This window comes from Saprolegnia diclina (assembly GCF_000281045.1).
Source record: "Saprolegnia diclina VS20 unplaced genomic scaffold supercont1.40, whole genome shotgun sequence".
Taxonomy (NCBI): Eukaryota; Oomycota; class Saprolegniomycetes; order Saprolegniales; family Saprolegniaceae; genus Saprolegnia; species Saprolegnia diclina.
The window spans coordinates 174,526-197,024 of NW_008246107.1; the positions used below are offsets into that span (position 1 = coordinate 174,526).

General features: G+C 59.6%; 9 protein-coding genes across 10 annotated transcripts; 4 read left to right on the forward strand and 5 right to left on the reverse strand.

Annotated features, from left to right (window-relative positions):
* Positions 1 to 962: 962 nt before the first annotated feature.
* Positions 963 to 2,925, forward strand: SDRG_11234 (CAMK/CAMK1 protein kinase; the record flags this gene model as incomplete). Its single annotated transcript, XM_008617264.1, has 5 exons — positions 963 to 1,643; positions 1,683 to 1,885; positions 1,949 to 2,106; positions 2,158 to 2,423; positions 2,467 to 2,925. 5 exons carry the CDS (start codon positions 963 to 965, stop codon positions 2,923 to 2,925), a joined length of 1,767 nt encoding a protein of 588 aa, XP_008615486.1.
* A 21-nt stretch (positions 2,926 to 2,946) lies between these two features.
* Positions 2,947 to 5,128, reverse strand: SDRG_11235 (hypothetical protein; the record flags this gene model as incomplete). Its single annotated transcript, XM_008617265.1, has 10 exons — positions 2,947 to 3,037; positions 3,081 to 3,298; positions 3,348 to 3,435; positions 3,477 to 3,658; positions 3,703 to 3,766; positions 3,813 to 3,986; positions 4,028 to 4,355; positions 4,402 to 4,478; positions 4,527 to 4,694; positions 4,737 to 5,128. 10 exons carry the CDS (start codon positions 5,126 to 5,128, stop codon positions 2,947 to 2,949), a joined length of 1,782 nt encoding a protein of 593 aa, XP_008615487.1.
* Positions 5,129 to 5,337: 209 nt separating this feature from the next.
* SDRG_11236 (hypothetical protein) lies at positions 5,338 to 5,900 on the reverse strand. Its single transcript, XM_008617266.1, has one exon. The coding sequence runs from the start codon at positions 5,878 to 5,880 to the stop codon at positions 5,377 to 5,379; it is 504 nt and encodes a 167-aa protein (XP_008615488.1). The 5' UTR covers positions 5,881 to 5,900; the 3' UTR covers positions 5,338 to 5,376.
* Positions 5,901 to 6,205: 305 nt separating this feature from the next.
* On the reverse strand, positions 6,206 to 7,206 carry SDRG_11237. 2 transcript variants are annotated; one of them, XM_008617267.1, is made up of 2 exons: positions 6,660 to 7,085; positions 6,206 to 6,605 (listed from the first exon to the last, which is right to left on the reverse strand). In XM_008617267.1, exons 1-2 carry the CDS (start codon positions 7,083 to 7,085, stop codon positions 6,300 to 6,302), a joined length of 732 nt encoding a protein of 243 aa, XP_008615489.1. In that variant the 3' UTR covers positions 6,206 to 6,299. The 2 variants fall into 2 exon arrangements, with proteins under 2 accessions (XP_008615489.1, XP_008615490.1); XM_008617268.1 differs by having other exon boundaries at positions 6,300 to 7,206.
* Positions 7,207 to 8,775: 1,569 nt separating this feature from the next.
* On the forward strand, positions 8,776 to 9,508 carry SDRG_11238 (hypothetical protein). The gene has a single exon (XM_008617269.1). It carries the CDS (start codon positions 8,860 to 8,862, stop codon positions 9,280 to 9,282), a length of 423 nt encoding a protein of 140 aa, XP_008615491.1. The 5' UTR covers positions 8,776 to 8,859; the 3' UTR covers positions 9,283 to 9,508.
* Positions 9,509 to 10,447: 939 nt separating this feature from the next.
* On the forward strand, positions 10,448 to 12,388 carry SDRG_11239 (hypothetical protein). The gene is made up of 2 exons (XM_008617270.1): positions 10,448 to 10,594; positions 10,642 to 12,388. Exon 2 carries the CDS (start codon positions 10,654 to 10,656, stop codon positions 12,307 to 12,309), a length of 1,656 nt encoding a protein of 551 aa, XP_008615492.1. The 5' UTR covers positions 10,448 to 10,594; positions 10,642 to 10,653; the 3' UTR covers positions 12,310 to 12,388.
* A 1,030-nt stretch (positions 12,389 to 13,418) lies between these two features.
* SDRG_11240 (hypothetical protein) lies at positions 13,419 to 15,213 on the forward strand. Its single transcript, XM_008617271.1, has one exon. It carries the CDS (start codon positions 13,483 to 13,485, stop codon positions 15,142 to 15,144), a length of 1,662 nt encoding a protein of 553 aa, XP_008615493.1. The 5' UTR covers positions 13,419 to 13,482; the 3' UTR covers positions 15,145 to 15,213.
* Positions 15,214 to 15,339: 126 nt separating this feature from the next.
* Positions 15,340 to 21,071, reverse strand: SDRG_11241 (hypothetical protein). The gene is made up of 23 exons (XM_008617272.1): positions 20,753 to 21,071; positions 20,390 to 20,701; positions 20,202 to 20,344; positions 19,921 to 20,145; positions 19,737 to 19,871; positions 19,534 to 19,695; positions 19,385 to 19,489; positions 19,264 to 19,344; positions 19,108 to 19,221; positions 18,684 to 19,058; positions 18,531 to 18,641; positions 18,276 to 18,488; positions 18,094 to 18,237; positions 17,586 to 18,047; positions 17,316 to 17,539; positions 16,967 to 17,266; positions 16,717 to 16,915; positions 16,593 to 16,667; positions 16,448 to 16,536; positions 16,110 to 16,399; positions 16,002 to 16,066; positions 15,692 to 15,959; positions 15,340 to 15,646 (listed from the first exon to the last, which is right to left on the reverse strand). The coding sequence occupies exons 1-23, from the start codon at positions 20,889 to 20,891 to the stop codon at positions 15,498 to 15,500; spliced, it is 4,380 nt and encodes a 1,459-aa protein (XP_008615494.1). The 5' UTR covers positions 20,892 to 21,071; the 3' UTR covers positions 15,340 to 15,497.
* A 186-nt stretch (positions 21,072 to 21,257) lies between these two features.
* SDRG_11242 (hypothetical protein) lies at positions 21,258 to 21,814 on the reverse strand (the record flags this gene model as incomplete). Its single annotated transcript, XM_008617273.1, has 1 exon — positions 21,258 to 21,814. The coding sequence occupies exon 1, from the start codon at positions 21,747 to 21,749 to the stop codon at positions 21,258 to 21,260; it is 492 nt and encodes a 163-aa protein (XP_008615495.1). The 5' UTR covers positions 21,750 to 21,814.
* Positions 21,815 to 22,499: the final 685 nt, after the last annotated feature.

Here is a 22,499-nt window from a genome sequence, read left to right on the forward strand (position 1 = left end):
CGCTGCCACGACTGTCAGTGCAGGGGACTGCCTCCACAGTCGCGTCGATAATTTACTCTGGTTTGGGTAAATATCAGAAACGGAAACACAAATTTTCTTATCCAACGACGTACAGCACTAAGGACGACCATGAAGGGGACGCGACAGCAGCGTCCCGCGATGGCATCGCCACGGTCTCGATCGTTACGAGGTCAAAGACCAGCGACGACCGGCCGTGATCGGCGCCGACGAGATGCCCGTGCGAGATACGCCCGGAAGTTGACGTCCGTGAAGTCGACCTGCAGCAGGTAGCTCCCATTCACCTTCCCTCTTCCCAGGGCTTCCTCGTATCGGGACTGCAAGCTCGTCGTCATGCAAATCCGGCGTGAAAAACGCGTGCAACCGCATCGGCTATTTGGGTAATATCAAGTTGGCAAGTTGAACGCGGTTGGGGTATGCATTTTGAGAGGTTTCGGAATGTAGGTCAAGTCGCGTTTCCCGCCATTATGGCTTGTGGCTTGGAGCGGGAAAGCCACGAGCCGTGCAAACACCGAGCACATGCATGCTATATGGCGCCCCGGGGTACACAAATCTTGCGATTCGAGGCGAGAGGGCGAGCTGTCGCGGCCTGTCACGTGCAGCAGCTGGTGCCAACGATCGACCACTTGAAGTTGATGCGTTGCCCTACGCATGTCCCTGTGCACTTTAACCTACGCGTCGAACATTGGACGCACCAAGCCTTTTCGTGTACGAGAGCAAAAGCCACGATACAAAGTCCTTGCTGCCACCTAGTGCATGTAAGCTTATACACACTGGACTCGCGCTCACACGCAGAGCGATAAACGAGCACGACTTGGCGGCAGCACGTTTAACGCGTTTTGCGTTTAACCATGTATGACGTATTAGTTGGACCCGTTTTCTTTGGAATTTCCACCAATGAGCACTCGGGCGCCGCAAGATTCCGATATTTCCGTTTCAAGGCCATGGCGACGCCGACCGATGGCATCGTGATCGACGTCGAGGCGCCGCCGATGCTGCTGCCGACCGAGGAGCTGCTCTCGCCGACGTCCAAGCAGAAGTACCGCGCGGGCTCGCTCACGCACCGCGTCGGCCTCGGCTTCGTCAAGAGCGCGACCTTCAAGCACAAGTACTTTCGCCTCCGCGACCATGGCCTCCTCGGGTACGCTGCGCAGGACGCCCATGTGGCCTCGCTCGAGGTGCTCTTCAGCCTCTTCACGCTGCTCGAAGTGCTGAGCCCGACGACGTTTGTGCTGCGCCACGTCAACGTGGTCCAAACCGACGACTCGTGGCTCAAGGTCGAAGACCCGGTCGTGCTCAAGGCCGCGTCCGCCGACGAAGCGAGCGCGTGGATCACCGACATTGGCGCCAAGCTCGAGCTCCTCAAGCGGCGCGACGACGCGGCCAAGCACCGCAAGGCGTCGCTCATCCCAACGCACAACGCCGAGGACCTCCTCTTTAGCGCGACGCCCGACCCGCCCTACTACCGGACGTTTCTGCACAAGTACGTCATGATGGGCGAGATTGGCGAAGGCAGCTTCTCGGTCGTGCGCAAGGGCGTCGACCGCATGACCGCCGAGGTGTGTGCGATCAAGTGCTCCAAGCACACGCCGTCGCTGCTCGAAGAAGTCGCCATCCTCAAGCTCGTACGTTCTCCAATCATGCAGCGATCTGAGTCGTCTTAGGTGTCCCACCCCAATATTGTCGGGCTGCACGGCGTCTACAAGACAGACGACATGTTCTACATCGTCATGGACTACATGGCGGACGGCGACCTCTGCGACCGGCTCATCCAAATGACGCGGTTCCCCGAAGACGACGTGCGCCGCATCATCGCCCAAGTCGCGTCCGCCATCCAGCACATTCATGCGCTCAACATCATCCACCGGTACGCCATGCCATGGACAACTTGTCTCTGCCATGCATCGTCGACGTATCTGTCGTTGGGTAGCGACATCAAGCCCGAAAACATACTCTTGCACAAGGACTCGGTCAAGCTCGCCGACTTTGGCCTCGCCAAGCGCATTCTGGACCCGACGATGCAGTTTCAGAAGGGCTGTGGCACGCCCGAGTACGCGGCGCCCGAGCTCCTCTACGGTCGACCCTACGGTATCCATCTATCCTAGTATCCTATCCAGCAAGTATCCAAATCGCATGTAGGCACGCAGTCGGACCTCTTTAGCCTCGGCGTCGTCACGTATGTGCTTTTGTTTGGCGCGTTCCCGTTCACCGTCGCGTCGGCGGCAGCGCTCCAGCAGATCCAGCGCTTCTCCGAGGCCGGCGACATGCGCGACATGAGCTGCCTCCACCCGTCGAACCCGCAGTGGCAGTGCGTGTCGCCGGACGCGCAAGACGTGATCTTGCGGCTCTTAGCCATCGACCCGGCCGAGCGCATGACGGCCACCGACCTTTTGGCCCATCCCTGGGTACAACCTCGATCTTGGAGGTCGGTTGAATCGAGTCTGGTAGCTGGCGTCGACGCTGTCCGAGCTGCCGGCCAAGGACGACCAGCGCCGAGACGACTGCGTGCACGTTGGGTTCCGTGAGCTCCTCTACCGCGGCATGGACGTCCTCAAGCACAACCAGAGCGGGAAGGACAAGGCTCCACACGCCTCGGTCTTGCGCTTTAACGTCGCGACGCAAGTGCTCTCGTGGACACCGGCGTCGACGCTGCAGCAAAACCCAAAGAAGCACTTTAACGCAAAAGACCACCCGCGCAGCATGCCGCTCAAGGACGTGACGGCGGTCGTTCCGGGCGGGACGTCGCTCGCACTGGCCCCCAAGGTGGCCAAAGACGCAGCCAAAGACGCAGTGTGTCTCTCGATCCTCACGGAGAAGCGGTCGCTCGACCTCGAACTCCCGACGACAACGCAACGCGACATGCTGGTCGCTGGTCTGCGCCGCCTTCTGCTCTTGCTGCCGAGGTAGTCGAAGTTGTTAGCAAGCTTACTACACCACATACTCTTCCTTCGTTGTCGTCTTGGGGTCGGTAAATAGCTGGAGACCCTCCCGCGCCAGCTGCGCCGACGAATCATGGACGCTAACCCACCCAACTCAGAAACTAAGAATTTTGAGGTTCGTACCGGCGGTGCTGAAAGGTGCTGAGCGAGAGCAGAACTTGGTGCATGTAGTCCCGGTGCTCGGTGACGACGTCCGTGTCAAACATGGTGGGTGTCAACTGCGGGTCGCACGCCGCAGCCACGTGTCGGAGGAAGATACCGTCCGGAAACTGCTGCAGCACTTGGAGCGCGTAGAGCAAGAGGTACACTCCGCAGTCACAGCTATTGCTCTGCCGTGGCACCTACGGTCGAGAGAGAGGTGAGATACCACAAGTCATACGCTGCAAGTACCTCGGGCTCGACAAAAACTGCATCCGACGCATCGAAAACCGTGTTCAGGTCGTTTGGGAAGCGCGATGCGTACTCGCTCTCGAGGAACCTAATGACTTGGAAGGAGCTCCTTGGGTACAACGTCGGTACCGGCGAAGGTTGGCGGTGATCTTGGTCTTGTTGTGGCACTGAAGCGAGTCAAAGTAGAGAATGCAGGGCACGTTGCTGGGCTGAGACGACACGGGATCCACGCTGGCGGGCGCGGTCTCGGGGTCTTGGCTCTCGGCGACAATCGCATCGTCGTCGTCATCGTCGTCAACGTCCAAAACAACCTACACCGCGGTATACCTACTTTGTTATACACTCGATAGCTTACGGGCTGTGGCTTTGTCTTGATGAGACCGGACGGGTGGCAGATCACGGCCAGGCTCCAGTGGCAGCTACGCAGTCCCATGAGACGACGCTAGATGTAGGCCAAGGCGAGACTTGTCGTTGATGGGCACAAATAAGAACCGCTTCTCAAAGATGGGCGTCGCGCGCGTCCAGCGGTTGACCTTGGCAAAAGTCCCGTCTTCGGCCTTGGCGACTTCCGAGTAAAAGTGCGTCGAGAAGAAGTGCGTCGTCGCTTTCGCCGGCTTGTTGAGTTGCGCATGGCAAAACCTATTGGCCCCTGAGGTCTCGAGACAGTATCAAGTTGATACTTGAAGAAAAAGTCGATCAGGTTGTCGTTGAGAAACTCGCCGGGCTGGAGGCGGTCAATGTCGCCTTCCGTGAGCACAATGCGTGACTTGCTGTGCGACTGGAGCGGGTAGCACACGACGACCCGGTCCTTCGCCTCCTGCGACTTGCCCTCGTCGCGCTTCTTGAGCTCCGACCGCGTCCGCGACCCGACCCCGCGGGCTGCCGGCAACTCGGGCTCGTGGATCTCGATCGTCTCGTTGCGTGCAAAGGTCGTCAAAGTACCCTCGTGCATAAAGTCCAGCGTCGCCGCCGACCGAGTCGACCGCTCCGTCGGTGCAGGATCAAACACTAGCGCAAGACGATGACCCAGCATGATCGATACGCGAGAGCGTACATGACTTGCGCTTGCCGTTGCGCGTCGCGGGACCCTTGCGGGTGAGATGGCTGAGGTAGCTGGGCACGTCCTCGGCGCTACAACATCCTGAGCGCATGTGGGCCAGAAGACAACATGGAACGTACGCGATCGGATGGGGTTGCCGGCCGAGGTGCCGCTCGAGAGACCCACGCACGAGGAGGTACCCGAGCTCGTCTGCAAATCTGAGTACGATATGGTTGTCGTCGTTGCCAATGCAGAGGCGGGACGTGGCGGGCAGGTCCAGCACGACGAGAAGCTTCGCATCGAGAACCCTAGCGCGCGACTTCATCATGGTGGAGCAAGGCGAGACGTACCGAATCGCCCGCATGTCGCCAAATGGCACGTACTCCGTCTTGAGGTCGGCGGGCGTCTTGGGCATCGCTAGCCGTGACTGGCTTCGGACGACCGCTTGGACACCGAGCTCGTGCCGGTCTTCATGCAGCACGATCGTGCACTCGCCCCACGCCCGACCACAGATGGCCACGTCGTCGCAACGCGTCTCGTCCACGTCCGGCTTGACCGCCCGCGGTGTCCTGAAGCGCGTCGGGCGGCTTGGCGGCGCCCGGCGCTCGAGCACGCTCGGCAGCTCAAAGTCGGAGCCCTCGCCCACGTCGCTCGTCTCGTCCGAGGTGCGAACCGTCGCCGCGAGGTCGGCAAAGGCTCCCGCAGCCGCGGCCTTGACCTGCTTCCGGCTCGGCCGGTTCATCCTCGCCCACGAAACCTGGCAATGATCCGATGTTCATTGGTCAATATCCAAGACATTTCTGCCCCACGATTGGGCGACCGGCCAACCGATATTCGCAAGATTATGAGCAATATTTGATATTGCCAGTACATATGGGCTTTTATAGCGCGCTGTGCAGATCCAATATCAATATGGCGCCCAAAAGCCATCCGTGCAGCTTGCCGCCAAAGACAAGAAGAATCGAGACACCGAATGTTAAAGATATAGAGTTACGGCGCTGCGGCAGGCTCGGCCGCGGGCTCGGCGGCGGGCTCAGCGGCCTTAAAGGCGGCCTCGTACTGGTGCTGCAGCTGGCTCTTGCCTTCCTCAAGTGCCTGCTGCACCTGGCGCTTGGCCGCCTCAGCCTTCTCGTACAGGTCCTGGGTCGCAGCCGTGTAGTGCTCGCAGACCGCGCCGCTGGCGTCCGTCCACTTTTGCTGCGCCTGCGCCGTGAGCTCGTTGAGCATGCGCGTGATCTCCTTCGTGGCTTCATCCGCGCGCTCCTGGAGCACTTGCGTCTTCTCGTTGAGCGACGCTTGGAGGCTGGCCTTGGTCTCGGTCACGTTGGACGCGACGCTCGCGGTCGTGTCGTGCACCTTGGTCACGTACGAGGTCGTCGTCTCGGTCACGCTCGCGTGCAAGTCGGTCAGCGTGGCCGTGAGGGCGGCCGAGATGTGGGCGGCCGAGAGCTGGAACGCTTCTAGGAGAGTCTCGTGTTGTTCCGGCGCTGACATGTTGGGTTTTGTATCAAAATGGGAAGTGACTAGCATCAGGCAGGTGAGTGGGTGCATAGCACCGACACACGGCCGCTCCACGTCATTTTATCCGGACACCGCAGTTGCTCCAAAAACGACGCGCCGACGTCGCCAGTGAGGATGAGAACGTTGACGCCAACATCGTCGCACCAAGAGCCAAAGCAATCAGGAGGTAGGAGGCGGTGAAGTTGAGTCCTTGCGCTCGGTTCCTCCACCATGATCGACCGTGTTAGCTGCGTGAAGCGTTGTTGAAGTACAACGGCAAAGTCACCCATCACAAGGCGGACGCAAAAGCAAGCGCAATGCTCAATGCAGTGGATTCACGTTGGCCTTAAATGAAGCCGCAAGAGGCCGTATGGCTACTTCCTACTGTTGGCGCCAACGCCACCATGGGCCACCTACGGCGCGTCGTCGCTCGCCGCGTCCTGTGCCTTGGACTTGGCCTTGCCCGCAGCACTCGACGCCTTGTCCTTGGCGCTCTCGGCCGCGTCGCCCGCCTTGTCCTGGAGATCGCGTGTCTTGTCCTTGGCCTCGCCCGCGGCACTCGACGCCTTGTCCTTGGCCTCATCCTTGACCTTGCAGGCCTTTTCCTGGAGCTCGTGGGTCTTATCCTTGGCCTCGTCCTTGGCCTCGCCCGCCTTGCCGACCAGCTTGTCCTTAGCGTCATAGGCCTTGGACTGCATCTCACTCGCCTTGTCCGAGACCTTGTCCTTGGCGTCATAGGCCTTGGACTGCATCTCACTCGCCTTGTCCGAGACCATGTCCTTCGCGTCATACGCCTTGTCCGCCGCCTGGCTCTTGAGCTCGCGGGCCTTGTCCGCCGCATCTCCCGCCGCGTCTTCCGTCGAGGCCTTGGCGCCGTAGACCGAATCGACCACCTTGTCCTTGGCGCTGTAAACCGTGTCGACCACCTTGTCTTTGGCGCCGTAGGCCGAATCGACCACCTTGTCCTTGGCGCTGTACGCCGAATCGACCACCTTGGTCTTGGCGTCGTGGAAGGTCGACTGCACCGAGTCCTCAGCGCTGTGCACCTTGTCCATGACCGTGGTCTTGGCGCCGTGGAAGGTCGACTGCACCGAGTCTTCGGCGCTGTGCACCGTGTCCATCACCTTGGTGCGCGCCGATTCAAACATCGAGTGTGCGTCGTCCGACGGCGTCGTCTTGGTCTTGGTCGTGTCCGACATGGCAGGCAAAAGCAAAAGTGAGTACTTTTGTCGTCCTCGACACGCCAAAGGTCCCTGTCGCGCGGCCCCAACGGTCGCGAGAAACAACCAAGCTGGGAAGCGGACGTGAACAAGATCGAACCACGGCAACGGACTAACGGCCGCATGTCGAGGGGCTGCGTCACGGGACAGGGCTCCACGACGCAGCCCACGAACGTTCTCGGCGCGCCCAGGTGTTTCCAGTTGACTGAAGCCGTGGCGATCTTGCCTCGAGCTTTTGCAACGAGGCAGAGAACGCATTCAAGTACACAAGTCGTTCACGGTAACATGGGTATCGAACGAGTCGTTGGTCACATTGGCTGGCACGGCCGCCTTTCCCCACCTCGACCTTGGCGTTTTGGTGCATCCACTATGGCAAGAAGCTTCCATCTACGCCGCCCGACGTGGCTTAGAGCACTGTACGTTTGCGTCGCGGATGCTGAACGCTGAACGCTGTCGCGGCTGTCGCTTGGACGGGCATTTAGAGGCGGGTGTCTGCGACTGACACTTAAGATGGACAATATACGTCGCAGCCTTGGAGGTTGACGAACCCGGCGTTGAGGGCGGCGACCATGGCTTGTGGTAGACTGGGACTAGTACAGTTATTGATTTGGCTCTGGGTTGGGATAGTACCTTGGACGAGCAACGAGGTATGAGGGTATGACAGTGTACAGGCTTGTATGTGGCGAGAGTCCAGCTACTTTGCGGTGCCACATCGATGGGCCAAATCGCAAACCATGGCTTGTGGATGTCGTCCCAAACCAGATCCAAACTGTACGGGTAGCCTGGCAGTGCCACGTCATCCGGATAAGCTTGAAACGCCGAAAGGTGATCTTGCCTGCTGACAGCGAGCAGCCCTACCTCTCGACATCCTCTCCAACTAACAACTCGTTTCGCATCGTACACAGCGTTTAATGAAAGCAATGCACACAGGATGCCTGCATGATCCAGACTACTGTTCACTAGTATCCGTAGGAATCTCCAATTCTCCATGCTAAAGCGACAAAAGGCAGTGTCTTCAGCGCCCTGCGATTGCAATTAGTTAAATACATCGATTTTACGCTCATACTAGTACGCTTTTCCGCGTACAAAGGCCGTCGAGGCCTTCAGTCCTTTCTTGTTGTGCCGGGTTCCGCACCACCATCAGGTCGGTGTAGCTTTGGCGCTACGTCGGGTTGGGAGACCGCTGCATTGGCCCACGGGCTCTGCCATCCTTACCGGACGGCTGTCGCTCGTCTTGTGTACTAGTAGTACACCTTGAAAGAAGCATGAACATCCATCGCATGCCCACTCCGTTTTCCATACAAGACAACCCCTTGGCACTTGTTGCGTTGCCCATGTATCGACGAATGAGATAAGAGAGAGTCGATTCGAACGGCTCGGCGCAAGCAAACCGTCATGGCGTCTCGTGTCCAAGTCACTGGTCGTGTCCATGACACAGTCCTCAACGCGTCTGCCGGTTGGAATGGCAAGACTGGCAACTCAGTGTCGCAACGGTGCCTTTTGAGGCGCCCAACGACGGCGTTTGCCTCGTGTGACTGGTGCCTGCAAGCGCCGCCAACCCATCATCAGCTATTCAACATCACAGGAACGCGTCGACGACGACCTTTGTCAAGCCCAATGACGACGGAAGACGCGTCATAGAATGACGTGGCGGCGCCACACGCCGCCTTTCTCCACCCAGAAAGAAAAACGCCATTTCGAGCGTGCGCCTGTCTACCGACACACGATTTTCGAGCCAGACCCACGAAGAACGATGGTGCTGCCAACGTCCGTCGCCGACGCGGTCGCGCGGCTCTCGGCGGCCCTCTCCAGCACGCTCTTGGAGCTGCAGACGCACGTGCGCGACTTGACGGCGACATTGTACGCGGCCGAGGCGCCGCTGGACCCAACGACGTTGGAGGAAAAGTCGACGGAGCTCGAAGCCCGGGCCGACGAGGCGGCGCAGAGCCTCACGAGCCAACTTGAATCTTTCTTCTCGACGTGGTCGGCGACGTGGACGGAATTGACGAGCCCCGTGGCCGAGCGTTATGGCGCGACCGCCCGCGACGTCCTGGAGAAGATCGAAGGGACCAAAGTCATGCTCGAGCAAACGCTGGGCGAAGGCAAGCTCCAGCTCCAGCTGCACTACAACGCAGCGATGCGGTCCCGGCCCGCGTCCACCACCATGGTGCACTAACCACCAACGGACCAGCACGCGTTTCGATCGAAGCGACGACGTGCTTCGTCAAAGCACTTCTTGGCCCATACCCTTGGGCCACCGTAATCTATATACCTGAATGTACATATATCTATATACCTGAATGTACATATACGTTGACCTGATCGCTGGTTCGACGACAAGCTTTTCTTCATTGACTAACTTCGTCGAAGATGTCTCCTCTACCTCCTAATGAACTCGGAACCGAACCATGCAGAGGCTTTCTCTTCTCGAGCAATCTCAACGACAAGTACAGTTGTCATCCACAGCAGCTACGAAGCCAACGGGTGTCAGCACATCCCCGTCGGCGGCGTCGGCCTTCGAAGCTCGCCATCCAACAGCTCCGTTTCCTCGCCTGCCCTGGATGTTTGTATTGGCGAGGTGTGGAAGGCAGTGGGCACTCTCCACCAAGGGTCAATGGACCTTGCTTCTGCAGTCGAACTAGCAGCCATCGGAATCCTGTCACGAGAGATAGCTTGCCCGCAAAGAAAGTGGCTCTGCACAAAAAAACATCACATTTCTGCGATTGTTCCGAGTCGCACCGCCAGAGGCGGCAAAGACGCGACATCCCTGGTCGGTTTTTGCGTGTCCTCCGCAGGCCATTGAAGCCGCTGGTTCATTTCTGGGATCGTCCAGCTGGCTGGCTGCTTCACGGCGATACACACCCCACTTGTGGCGTAGAGGCTCGCCGCTGAAATCTCAAATTGCCGTTTGGCGCACCAACGTGATGCGTGCTCGTTGCTGCATATGGTCCAGAGTGTGATATGGCGAAGCGTCTGCTGCAGATGGCATCGTTCAATGCAAAATGAATGGTGTGCGTCTGCTGCCGACCTCCCGAGATGGCCTAATGTTCGCGCAAAGGCGGCCCCCAAACCATCGAAAATCGAAGCTTTGCGCCCGGCCGTCGCTCGCTCCGCGATGCGTACGAGACGTGACGACTCTACGCGCGCGGCCTCGGCGACACGGCTGCTGTGCCCATCTCTTGCAGCGTTGCCCGTGCTCAGACGCATTACACCAGCCGCCCTTCCACTCTGGTTGCCTTCGACGTTCGTTTTTCAACCAATGAAATCGCGTTTTAAACAATAAACGAAGTTCGAAGACATCGAATGACACGCGAAACATGACAGCGGACCAATCAACGACGGCGACGGGTCGGCGAAGGGTCACAGCTGGCGCCAAGTACGGTAGGAGCGCAACAGCGCGCCACCCGACGCCTGTGGTTTCTGCAACGACTTCGAACGAACGGCTTTTCCTCATTCCACGTCCGTCGCCCTCGGCAAAGAGTTGACCGGTACGCTGCTTCCTCTCCCAACGCAAAGGAAACTCATGTGCCCGTAGACGTATTCCACCATGTCGGCGAATGTGACAGTGCTCTGCGCCTACAGCAACTTGCCGGGCTGCGCGGCCGACTACACATCGCTCCTCGTCCAGACGCCGTCGTGGGAGGTCATTGTCGGCGCGTTCGGCATGTTTTTCATGGCCTTTGCGACCGGCGCCAACAACATTGGTAACACGATGGCCAACCTCGTCGGTTGCAAGGTGCTGCCGCTGCGTCAAGCGCTCATCATCGGTGGCCTCGCCGACTTTCTCGGTGCCATCTCGCTCGGGTACAGCTTTAAGGACGCGATTGCGACCAAGGTCGGCTCCCTCCTCGAGAGCAACGGCAGCCCCAACGGGTCGTGCTGGCAGCAAGGCTACACCAACTCGCTCCAGTACGAGTACGCCAACGGTATGTTCGCCGCGCTCTTCTCGGCCGCAACGTTCGTCTTGATCGCGACGGCCTTCAAGATGCCCGTGTCGGCGACGCACTCTGTCATTTGCGGTGTCATTGGCATGACGCTCCTCAATGTCGGCAGCGACTGCTTCAACCTCTCGGTGCTCAACGGTATCTTCAGTATCGTGCTCTCGTGGGTGCTCGGCCCGCTCTTCGCCGGCATCATCTCGGTGATCGCGTACCATGCAACCAACCGCGCGATCATCAACTCGTCGTCGCCACGCCAGCGCTCGCTCATGTTCCTTCCGCTCTTCTACGCGCTTGGTGTCTTCTCGGTCGCGGTCATTATCTTTTCCAAGTCGCGGATCCTCGTCGACATCTCCGACTCGCCGACGATCCAGGACAACCTCCTCGGTATCGCGATCGGTGTCGGCGCTGGCCTCGCGCTCATCGTCGCCGCCGTCGTCAGCATCTTCCTCGTGCCGCACGTCCGTGGACTCTGCCCGTCGTTCGCCAAGGCGGCCGAGATGCAAACAGAGGCCAAGCTCCCGACCGTCTCGCCGTTCGCACCATGCACCGAGCTCGGCGTCCGCGAGTACACGGCGTTGACGTCGCTTCAGTTCTCCAACCTCATGCATATCCGTGACGACTATGTATGCACGCTCGGCGACGACCAGATCAACGCGGTCGGGCGGACGTCGATGGAGCTCATTGCCGACGCCTACTGCCTCACGGACGAGCAGATCGACGCGCATTTCGCCATGAAGTACGCGCTCCTCTTCGCCTCGATCCTCGGCTCGTTCCTCCACGGAGCGACGGATGTCGGTAACTCGACGATCCCGATGCAAGTCATCTACACGATCTCCAAGGAGGTGTACCGCACCAACGACGCTGGCGCCCAAGTGGCCGTGAGCTACTCGGAGTGGGACGCCCCGTACTGGATGTTTGTCGTAGCAGGCGTCGGCGGTCTCGTCGGTATCAACCTCTTTGGTCGCCCGGTCATGGACACGATGGCCCGCGGTCTCTCGATCGTCAACGTCCACCGCGGCTTTTGCATGGAGATGGGTACGATCGTGACGCTCGCCCTCGCCAACGTGCTCCGGCTTCCCGTCTCGTCGACGTACTGCGCTGTCAGTTCCGTCGTCAGCGTGAGTCTGGCCCACTACGGCACGCAGCACCTCGAGAAGAAGCGTCTCCTCTTTGTCGTCATGACGTGGATTCTGACGCTGCCCGTCACGATGGGTCTCTCGGCCGGCCTCGCTGCCATCATGAACAGCGCGCTTCAAAAGTAGTTCTGCCGTATAAACTTGCCTCATGTACATCAGTATTTATGCGCTCAACTCGTCGGTCAAATTAGACCGATGTCATGTCGTGTGGGTAGCCCTTCGGCCGGGATCTGGTGGGGATGACATGACACTCGCGTTGCACGCTCCAAGTTTACTCGTTGCTGCCGCACCAAAGCCATGGCATATTTCGATGGCTCGGTGGAGCACGCCTTATACATTCTATACACAAGCAGTAGACACTGTACACTGCGGCACATTGGATTGCAGGTCGCAGCTGGTGCCTATTCTAGCCGCATACACCCGCAGGTTAGAACCATCAAACACTACACATCACGCCGACAGCTCACGCGGACGAGATTCTAGTAGAGTGAAAGGGTTCAGATGCACGAACTAGGATGCTAGGTACATGGATCAGTTATGTATTCGACTATGAGAAGGCCGTCCCCTACAGCTTCTGCCATCGACTCACAGTGGCCACACCTTTGCAATGTGAGGAGCAACCAAAGGCAAAGTGGTCAGCGCCGAGATTGCACTTGCCGTGGTTGGTAATGAACCCCGAAGAAGCGCAGCTCACTTGGTGGCCAGTGGATACAACGCGGCGACCTTGGGTGCGGCTATGCTACCGCGGGTCTTTCTGCTCAAGGAGGTACCAAGTACCACGGCGACGACTGACAACGACGATGGAGGGTGGACACGACGAGGTCTATGGCAAGGTCAAAATCAAAATCCGTTCCGCTTCAAAATGCCTGCATTTTACGCGCCTTACTTCACCTGACGACAGCTGATGCCAGCACGGATATGACGCCGGACGTGCCTGGCTCGCAGCACGTCGAGTCGAAGGCGACCGTTAAACCAGCAAATGTATCTGGCGTAATCGCGTCGAGGTTGCCATAGTGCGAGTAGCAAGCGCAAAAGATACTTGACTCGACGAGCTGCTCCTTCATTGCCGTCGACTAGATTCGGTCGCTTGGAAACATCAAGCAAAACGTATGTGGTACCCATCCCCCGAATCTACCACCTGGCCTGGTCCACGGGGAACTCTCGCAAATTGACTTGCTTTGAATCTCACAATGGACAAGTGCCACAGGCAGGATTCCGTGCATACCACAGGTGTCGCTGCACCTTGTCTATACCTACAAGTACGTACGTTTACTCGCACACATCACGATTTTCGTTGCGATGAGCGGAGCTACTGGACTCATCCTGTGCGCCTTCAGGGCCAACGCGACGAGTTGCGCCACCGACTATGTCCGCAACAGCCTCCAGACGCCGACGTGGGAGGTCATTGTTGGTGGCATTGGCATGTTCCTCATGGCCTTTGCGACCGGCGCCAACGACGTAGCCAACACGATGGGTAACCTCGTGGGTTGCAAGGTGCTTCCCGTGCACCAAGCGCTCCTCGTCGGCGGCCTCGCCGACTTTCTCGGTGCTATCTCGCTCGGGTACAGCTTCAAGGACTCGATTTCTGTCAAAGTCGGCAACCTCTTCACCGAGTCGAGAGACGGACGGTGCTGGGCCAACGGCTACACCAACTCGCTCCAGTACGAGTACGCCAACGGCATGCTCGCTGCGCTCTTCTCGGGCGCCGCGTTCGTCTTGATCGCGACGGCGCTCAAGATGCCCGTCTCGACGACGCACGCTGTCATTTGCGGCGTCATTGGCATGACGCTTCTCAACGTCGGCGGCGACTGCTTCAACCTAAGTGTTCAGAACGGCATCTTTAGTATCGTGCTCTCGTGGGTGCTCGGCCCGCTCTTCGCCGGCGTCATGTCGGTCGTCGCGTACTCGTTCACGACCCGCTTCATCCTCAACTCGTCGTCGCCGCGCTACCGCGCCCTCCTCTTCCTCCCGTGGTTCTACGCGCTCGGCGTCTTCTCGGTCGCGGTCATTATCTTTTCCAAGTCCCGGCTGCTAGCCGACCTCTCCAAGGCGCCAGCGTACCAAGACAACTTGACGTACATCTCGGTCGGTGCCGGCGCCGTCCTCGGTGCGCTCGTCGCGGTCATCGTCAGCATCTTCCTCGTGCCACACGTCCGCGGTCTCTGCCCGTCCTTTGCCAACGCCGTTGAAATGCAAACAGAGGCCAAGCTCCCGACCGTCTCGCCGTTCGCGCCGTGCACCGAGCTCGGCGTCCGCGAGTACACGGCGCTCAACTCTCTCCAATTCGCCAACCTCTTGCATCTCAAGGGCGGCGACGACTACGTCTACGCACTCGGCGACGAGCAGATCAACGCGGTCGGGCGGACGTCCATGGAGCTCATTGCCGACGCCTACTGCCTCACGGACGAGCAGATCGACGCGCATTTCGCCATGAAGTACGCGCTCCTCTTCGCCTCGATCCTCGGCTCGTTCCTCCACGGCGCCTCGGACATTGGCAACTCGACGATCCCGATGCAAGTCATTTGGACCATCTCCCATGACGCGTACTCGACGCTACCAAACGGGACGCTTGTCCCACGACACTATACGTCCTGGAATGGTCCGTACTGGCTCTACCTTGTCGCGGCCCTCGGCGGCTTCCTCGGCATCAACCTCTTTGGCGGCCGCGTCCTCGACACGCTCGCGCGCGGGCTCACGATCGTGAACGTCCACCGCGGCTTTTGCATGGAGATCGGTACGATCGTGACGCTTGCTCTTGCGAACGTGCTGCAGCTGCCCGTCTCGTCGACGTACTGCGCCGTGAGCTCGGTCGTCTCGGTGAGTCTGGCGCACTACGGCCGCGAGCATTTTGAGGGCAAGAAAATGGCGCTCATCGGGCTTTCGTGGGTGCTCACGCTGCCCGTGTCCATGGGCCTCGCTGCCGGCATCGCAGCCGCGTTGAACGCCGGTCTCAAGACGTAGACGTCTCGATGTGTCGTGCGTATTGTTGTCTTGTTTTGGTATTTAATGCAGTCTGTACTATCTCTTGAGCTGTCCTTCTTGCTCGGCATTAAGATGTTACGATGGAAAGGCGGTGAGCCCTAGCCCTTACCACAACCCTAAATGTAACGACGCCGCCAAGGATGCTATCGACGGTACGAGTAAATTCGCAAGCTATACGCGCAAGAGTGGTCCCATCGATGGATCTGATATTTCGCATCTGGTCATTCAATGTACTGTGGTGCGCGTGAGACGACAATTGTGGACCGTCCACCTCGACCAGATGCGCAACACGTCGCCGTACAGCACATAAGAGTGGTTTGAACACAGCGAATCTACGTCTCGGTCGCGTCGTCGGGCGTGGAGTCGGGCAGCGGCCCCATGCCGAGCTTGGCCACGGCGCGGAGGCGCGTCGCTTCCGAGAGGTACTGGCGGAACGCGACAGTGGCTTCCGTCACGTGCGCAAGTCCGATCGACTCGTCGCCTACGTCAGCATCAGCGTCCAAATCTTGGATACATCGTAGAGTACTCTGGCCGTTCTGGAGCACGATGAGCCGCTGCATCTTGTGCTGCACCGCCTTAAACTTGTCTTCGAGGTCCAATGCATCGTTGGCGGCAAAGTGGTCGGCCTTCACGAGCACCGAGAGCCGGCTCCGGCGTCGGTTCTGTTCGAGCGTCAAGGCATCGGACGCGTCGACGGCCTTCATTGCGTGCTCGACGTCGTTCTTGACGCCAATGGCCTTGAGCTCGTCGAGGAGGCTCTTGCCAGACGCTTCGTACGGCGCCCAAAACGACATCTACTCGATCGGTTTGTCGCCAACAACCCCCAGCATACGTACGAGAAGGTAAACGAGCTGACCAAAGTTGGGTGGCGGCAGCAGCTGCAGCTCCGAGATGGCGATTTCTACGCACATTTCACGGAATCGAACCGACGACAACGTTAGTACCGTGGCAAGCGATCGGAAAGACGTGCGCTACGATGCGGTCGAGCATCGAGAGGTGCGGTGTCGACGCAGTGGTCGCGGTGGCGGCGCCTTGCAGCACCTTGCGAAGCACCTGCGCGCCTTCGACCTCGGAGACGCTCAAGCCGCTGCGCCGAAAGACGACGAGGAGCTGGTCGAGCGAGAGATACCCGTCGCTTGCGAGCAAGTCCTTGTCGGCAATGCACATGACGCGCACTTGGCCCATCCGGTCCAAGACGTGACGTCGCCACTCCTCCAACAGAAAGAGTAACAGTCTACAGTGTTGGTGCGTAACACCTTGATACATTGATACTATAGCGTACCCGTCGGCGTCCGACGTCTTGGGCTGCAAACTCATGTGCTCGAGCTCACGCAGTCGCCCGAGCATCCGATCGTGGTTTTCGACGTCCACCTATTGCATTCGATATGGACATGCAGCGCTTTTCCTATGGCTCCTGCAATCCATACCGAGCCAAAGAAGGCTTGGATGAGGCACACGGCATCTTCGTGCTTGACGTACTCGTACTCGGTGCCCACGTCCGGCTAGGTCGTGTCCATCGTATACATGCAGAAATCCATAGGCAAATCGTACGTGGAGAAGCGGAAACGTGTGGTACCCGGCGTGGAGCACCATGTTGATGAAGTTGAACGCTTGGGGAGACCCGTAGTAGACGTCTTCGCCGCTCGCGCCCATGCCGCAGAGCTGCGAGAAGAGCAGAATGCGCGCGTGGGACATGACCAGCGTCCGTGTATTGACAAACACATCGTGAATGACCTTCTCGGCCTCCCACCTAATGCGCAACATATATATATTGGACTCGTATTGTCCAATATAAACGTACCGGGACCCAAAGCGCGCCATAAAGTAGTCGTACACAAATTCGATGAACGGTTGGTGGTCGGACGACTCTTCGACTTCGGCGCGCGCGCGGATGAGATCTGAGATAACGCAAAGAAGCCACTTGGTCGACCGCACGACGTGCCGGCTGCGGTAGCTCGTCTTGCCGCTGCCGTACCCGTCGTGCATGAGCTCGCGCATGTTGAGGGGCACGCCTTGGTCGCGCTTGAGCCGCGCGCGGAACGCCCGCTGGAGCCGGTGGATCGCGAGCTTTTTGCGCACCATACTCAGCAAGCGCTCGCCGCTATACCCAGCAAACACATCAAGCACCATACGAGGCAGTGTCATCGTACGCGTGGTGGGTCGCATGCGGCGGGCCGTCGCGCGTCGCGTCGAGGTCGCCGACGAGGAGCTTGTCGAGCCGTCGCAGCGCGGTCGGCGGTAACTCGAACGTGCCACTAAGTTCTGTGCGCGTGAGCCAGTGCCAGAGGTGGAACGTGGCCGCGCGGTGGTAGGCGGCAAGGGCGCGGAAGCCGTCAATGACCGCGCCCCGTCCTTCGCGCAGATATCCGGATGTCTAAAAATAGATTATCGAACGCCATAAAAAATCGAAGCCGCTTCACCTCGGCCAGCGCCTGTCGGGCCAGCGCCTGTGTGTACGGCGGGAGCGTGCTCACAAGCGCATACAGGTCGTTCTCGTACAGCGTGTAGTGCTTGGCGACGAGCGACCCGAGGTGCGCGTGGGGCGAGTTGATGCGCGGCGCCGCGAGCACGCCGGGCGATGCCAAGCACATGCACTGCGCAAAGAACTGGCGCTCCTCGGCCGTGTCGATGAACGCGTCAAAGGTCACGTGGCCGCCGCCGCGGTCGTACGAGAGGCGGAAGTACGAGACGATCGTCGCGCAGCTCACGTCGGCTTGCAGCGTGAGCATCATGGCCCGGAACTGCTCCATGTCCATCTCGGCGTTGCTCGAGTGCCCGAGGACATCGTCGTTCGCATCATTGGCCGGCGCGTGGTTGGACGACGCGGTTTGAAACATGAGCCGAATCGCTGCGCGGCGGTGGGCTTGCTCTTCCCGGTACTCCTACATTGTCACGGTGTCATGGAGGGAGCGTTGGCGGGAGCGACACCTGCAGCATGAGCTGGAGCCAGTGGTGGGCGTCCACAAACGGTGGCGTCTCGTTGAGGCTGGCGCTGGACTCGCCGTCCGGCAGCGTCGACACCGACAGCGCCTTGAGCTTGAGGTCAAAGTCCACGCGCTCTTCGGCGGTCGCCTGCACTGCATTTAGAACAAACAATGGATACCACGGACCTTGATGAGCACGATGGCTGTGGCCTGCGACGCGAGCGTCAGCGGGATCCAGACCACGCGGGGCACTTGGACGATCTCGCCCGTGATGCTCGCGTGCGCTGTCCACTCGGAGGCAAAGGCCTCGTAGTGCGGCGTGCGTCGAAGCGGGCTCCAGCGAAGCTCACCGCGCTCGAGCGCATCGAGCGCTCGAAGGCAGTAGAGCGCAAAGACAAGCTAGGATCCGCGTGATAAAATATCCTGCAAGAGCGAGGATACCTCGTCGTCGCCGTGCTTTTCGTCCAGGAACGAGAGGAAGAGCTTGGCCTCGACGCAGTCTTTCGATAGCACTTTGGCGCCGTAGTACAAGCACCAGCGCGCTTCGTCGGCCTATAAGCGACGGTTGAGACGCCTCAGCGAGCAGCGACGTACGCGGGCGTAGGCGTGGTCGCGCTGGTCGGGCGAGAGCAAAGAGAGCTCGGTTTCGAGCGGACTGAACCAAGTGTAAACAAACTCGGCCATGCGCAGGCGGCCTGAGAGGTTCCCAAGGAAGCAAATGCCGTCGTCTTCCATTTTGGCGGCCAGCAACGACCGAATGCACCCGAGCGTCCAGCTCACCTCGCGCGTTGGCCGACGCCCCTGGAGGTTGGGGAGTAGAATGCGAAACGACTGACAGTGCACTCGCTTGGCCTGCTCCCGGGGCTTGGCCAACGTCGGTGCATACCCACTTCCCGCCATGTTGTCATCGGCGCCTGCCGAGGCAGTGGCCATGCGAGGTGCCCCATCGTCGCCGTCGTCATCGAGCGACTATCAATTGCGTAAGAACCGACATGGGAGAAGTGTCTTGTCGACGCACCCCTCGGCAACGACGGCAGAGTGCGGCGCCGTCGTCGGTAGCAGGCGACGCGTCGGGTTCAGGCTTGCCCTTGGAGGCTTGGATCTCGAGGCGAGCGAGCAGTTGCTCTTGGCGCTACGTCTCTCGTTGAACTGGATATCCATCGGTTGCGTATACATGTAGTAGGTCTTCGATGATCGCCTCCTTCTCTGCAATGACAGAGTGTGCGTCGGCCAAGTCGCGCTCGAGACCTTGTATCTTGGAGGACGTCAATGTGAGCACTCGCGCGTCTTCGTACCTGGGACGTCTGAGCTTCGGTGGTCATTTCCAGGACCTTGATGCGAGGAATGAGGCTTCGCAGGCGGTCGACTTCGTCTTTGAGTGCGTCGCATCGCTTCTCGAGCTAAGAAGAATCGTCCACCTCGACTCGCGTAGACCGCTACGTACCTTTTGGTTGGCTTCCTTGAGCTCCATGGCGCGGACCTTATCCGAGTCTTCGCGCATCTGCTTGAAGATGCCGTTGAGCGTCTTCATGGTCTCGCTCATTTTCGCCACTTGGTCGCGCGCGTCTTGAACCTTGCGGTCGGCCTCGCCACGTTCGTGCTCCATCTAGAGCAAGGTGGAGCTTTGCGCACGTGAGGCGCGCGCACCTCGCCGCGCAGCGCTTCAAGTGCGTGCTCATAGTCAAAGCGCAGAGCAGCGATCGCCGCTGTGTGCTCGTGGCCGAGGCTCTCGAGCTTGGCGCGCATGTCGGCCTCGGCTTGCACTGCCCGCGCTTTCACGACCTACATTGCGCGTTGAATGAAGGTCGCTCAGATTTCAGAAAGGCCATACGAGGCTCTCGCCGAGGAGCGTCTCGAGGTTCGCATACGTCATGGCGTACTGGATGCGCACTTTGCGCAGCAGCGTGCCTTGCTCGAGGAAGGACACCATGAGCATCGCTTCGAGCTCGCCGATCGTAATGTCGGCCCACTTTTGCTCAAAGACCATGGTCGTCAGTTGGCGGACTTCGGCTTCCGAGACGGACGCCACGTACTGGGCCGACACGTGACTCTGCACCTACGCGCTCCGGTCGTTCGATGTGCATGTATTAGCGAGAGTAGAAGAGGACGTACCGACATGTAGTCGCGGTCAATGAGTGCGGTTTGGCGGTTGCCGTCCCAGTTGATGTGGCCGCTGGCATAGCTCATGGCCGCGTCAAAGCAGTTTTCAAGGTCGACGACGTCGCTGCGCTTGGACGGGCACTCGAGCCGCAGGTCTACGCGGTCGATTGCATCCTGTATAGGTAGCTACCGAAGTGTACCGCTCGTCCGAAGCGTCTGCCACGTCTTGTTGAGCGACCGAATCGCATGCAGCGATGCGTCCATCATGTTTTCGATCGAGTAGATGCGGTACCCGACGCTGTGCTCGGCGTCGGAGGATTGGTTGATCGCATTCGCCGTGCTTCCTGGCTTGGGTAGCGTTGGCGTCGACCGCGCCTGCGTCATGCGCGGCAGCTGCTTCTTCTTGAGGACGCGTGTGAACGAGAGCGGCGCATCGACGGCCTCGGCAAAGTCGCGCGTGTTGGTGCGAAAGAGCCCGGACGCGGCGTACGACGGCTGCCCGCTCTTCTTCTCTACTTGGCCGTATAGTACACAAGGACGACTGAGTCGAATGAAGGTAGTACCGAGAAGAAACTGCTTGATGTCGAACACGCTCGCGTCGTCCGCTGAAGACGCCTCGTGCGTCGCGTGCAGTTGAAAGCTGCTCTGTCCGATCGAGCTAATGGGCCGGGCGGACTTGTCTTTCCGCGGGCCCGTCGCCATCGCCAACGACTGTTCCGAGTTCGAAACGCGCTCGATCCAAAACGTTTCGAGTCGGTGACGTGGCGCTTGCACACGCCAAGAACTGGGTAGAAGACGAGCTGCACCATACACGTCAAGCGCGGACGATGTACTGTGAAAACGCGCGAGATATACTCACAGGACGACCTGCTCTCACATCGCTTCTACCTTCCGTGTCATGAGCAAAGAAGAGTGTTGGAGCACAATCGTCCTAGCATATGGCGTCGCTGTCGTGGACCATGAGAAAGCGGTGATCCCATGTCCGACCTGCGACAGAGGCCGTCCTGTGTAAAGACCATGCACTTTACATCAACCGCAAGGCAACGCGCGTCAAGAATAAGTTAGGAGTTAGATAAGGGGCTCGTTGGGCCGCAGTCGTTGCGGCGGCTTCATTTCCTCTTCGTCGTCATCATCGAGCATCATTCGGTCGTGCTGCCGCTTCCGCGACTGTTCTTCCAGCAGCTCGGCGCGGGTCTCCATGCGGGCGGCGCGCGCCGCGACCGCGTCGAGGCAAAAGGCGGCAATGTCCTTGACGTCGTACTTGGCCTGCTTGAGCAGCTGGATGCGTTCAAAGTGGTCAAACTTGCGCACGACGCCCGTGACGTTGGCGACAGCCGTCGTCCGCGCGCGCCAGTGGCGTCGTGCGAGGCCGATCGGCGGGCCTGTCGCGGTCGGCACGGCGGAGCCGCCGTAGTCGACTTTGAACTCAAAGGTGGTCACGGTCGAGAATTGGACTTGTTTGCGCCGAAGAAAGTACATGCGCTGGGCGAGGTCGCTGTTGGCGCGCACGTAGCGCCGGATCGGCGGCAGCATCGGCGCCGGCGCCGCAGCCGAGGCCATGCTTGGGTGACAAGATGATGTGGGAAATGCTGCCTTCTTCAGCAACAGCAACGACGACGAGGTTCGGCGGGCTGTCATGCCATTCGGGCGGCGGCTCCCGATACAAAACCCAAGTATAACGCTCGAAAGACGGGGCGGTTGACGTAGAAAGTTGAACCTGAGCCCACCCGCGGAGCCAATCAGAGCGCGCGGACCAGAGGCGCCGACTTTGCCCTTTGGCTGACCACCGAGGAGGCGCAGCCGCCGGACGTACCGTAATGCTGCAAGAGTAGTAGAGATATGGTCGCGAGCCACGACGCGGCCGGCGTCGTGGTCCTCCGCTCGTGCTATGAGCAGGCCGCGGTCGTCGCTGCGTCGGCTTGTTCTTTGTTGCTCGTCTCAGGGCCGCGCGTCACGACCGACAAGCCAAAGCTGTCGTGGGTCGTCGCGGCCTGTCCGCGCAAAGGACGCATCCTCTTCGTCGTCGTTGGCGGACTTGAGGGCGCACGGCGAGCCGACGGAGCGGTGCTTGTGGCGAGCGTCCGTCGTCGAGGCGAGCGCGATGCAACAGCTGATGCAGCACGAAGGGACAGGCACCGACTGAGCTGTGTACTGGGCAGTGGGAAGTGGAGCTGGGTGCGAGCTTGTATGTGGGCGACGTCACGCCTCTTTGGCACGAAGGTCCCACGCTGAGCTGGAGCCACTCTGGACGCTCATGCATGCTGCTGCTTGCGCTTTTCTGCAGCGTCATTCCACTCACGGGTACTCCAC

What these genes read in the sequence shown, in the direction of transcription:
- SDRG_11236 (XM_008617266.1), bottom strand. Translation starts at nt 5,880, where the DNA reads ATGTCAGCGCCGGAACAACACGAGACTCTCCTAGAAGCGTTCCAGCTC.
- SDRG_11237 (XM_008617268.1), bottom strand. Translation starts at nt 7,085, where the DNA reads ATGTCGGACACGACCAAGACCAAGACGACGCCGTCGGACGACGCACAC.
- SDRG_11238 (XM_008617269.1), top strand. Translation starts at nt 8,860, where the DNA reads ATGGTGCTGCCAACGTCCGTCGCCGACGCGGTCGCGCGGCTCTCGGCG.
- SDRG_11239 (XM_008617270.1), top strand. Translation starts at nt 10,654, where the DNA reads ATGTCGGCGAATGTGACAGTGCTCTGCGCCTACAGCAACTTGCCGGGC.
- SDRG_11240 (XM_008617271.1), top strand. Translation starts at nt 13,483, where the DNA reads ATGAGCGGAGCTACTGGACTCATCCTGTGCGCCTTCAGGGCCAACGCG.
- SDRG_11241 (XM_008617272.1), bottom strand. Translation starts at nt 20,891, where the DNA reads ATGGCGACGGGCCCGCGGAAAGACAAGTCCGCCCGGCCCATTAGCTCG. An exon ending in TCATCGAAGACCTACTACAT is followed by an intron (nt 19,222 to 19,263) that starts GTATACGCAACC and finishes CGAGAGACGTAG; the next exon opens with CGCCAAGAGCAACTGCTCGC. An exon ending in CCGCATGCGACCCACCACGC is followed by an intron (nt 17,267 to 17,315) that starts GTACGATGACAC and finishes TGCTGGGTATAG; the next exon opens with CGGCGAGCGCTTGCTGAGTA.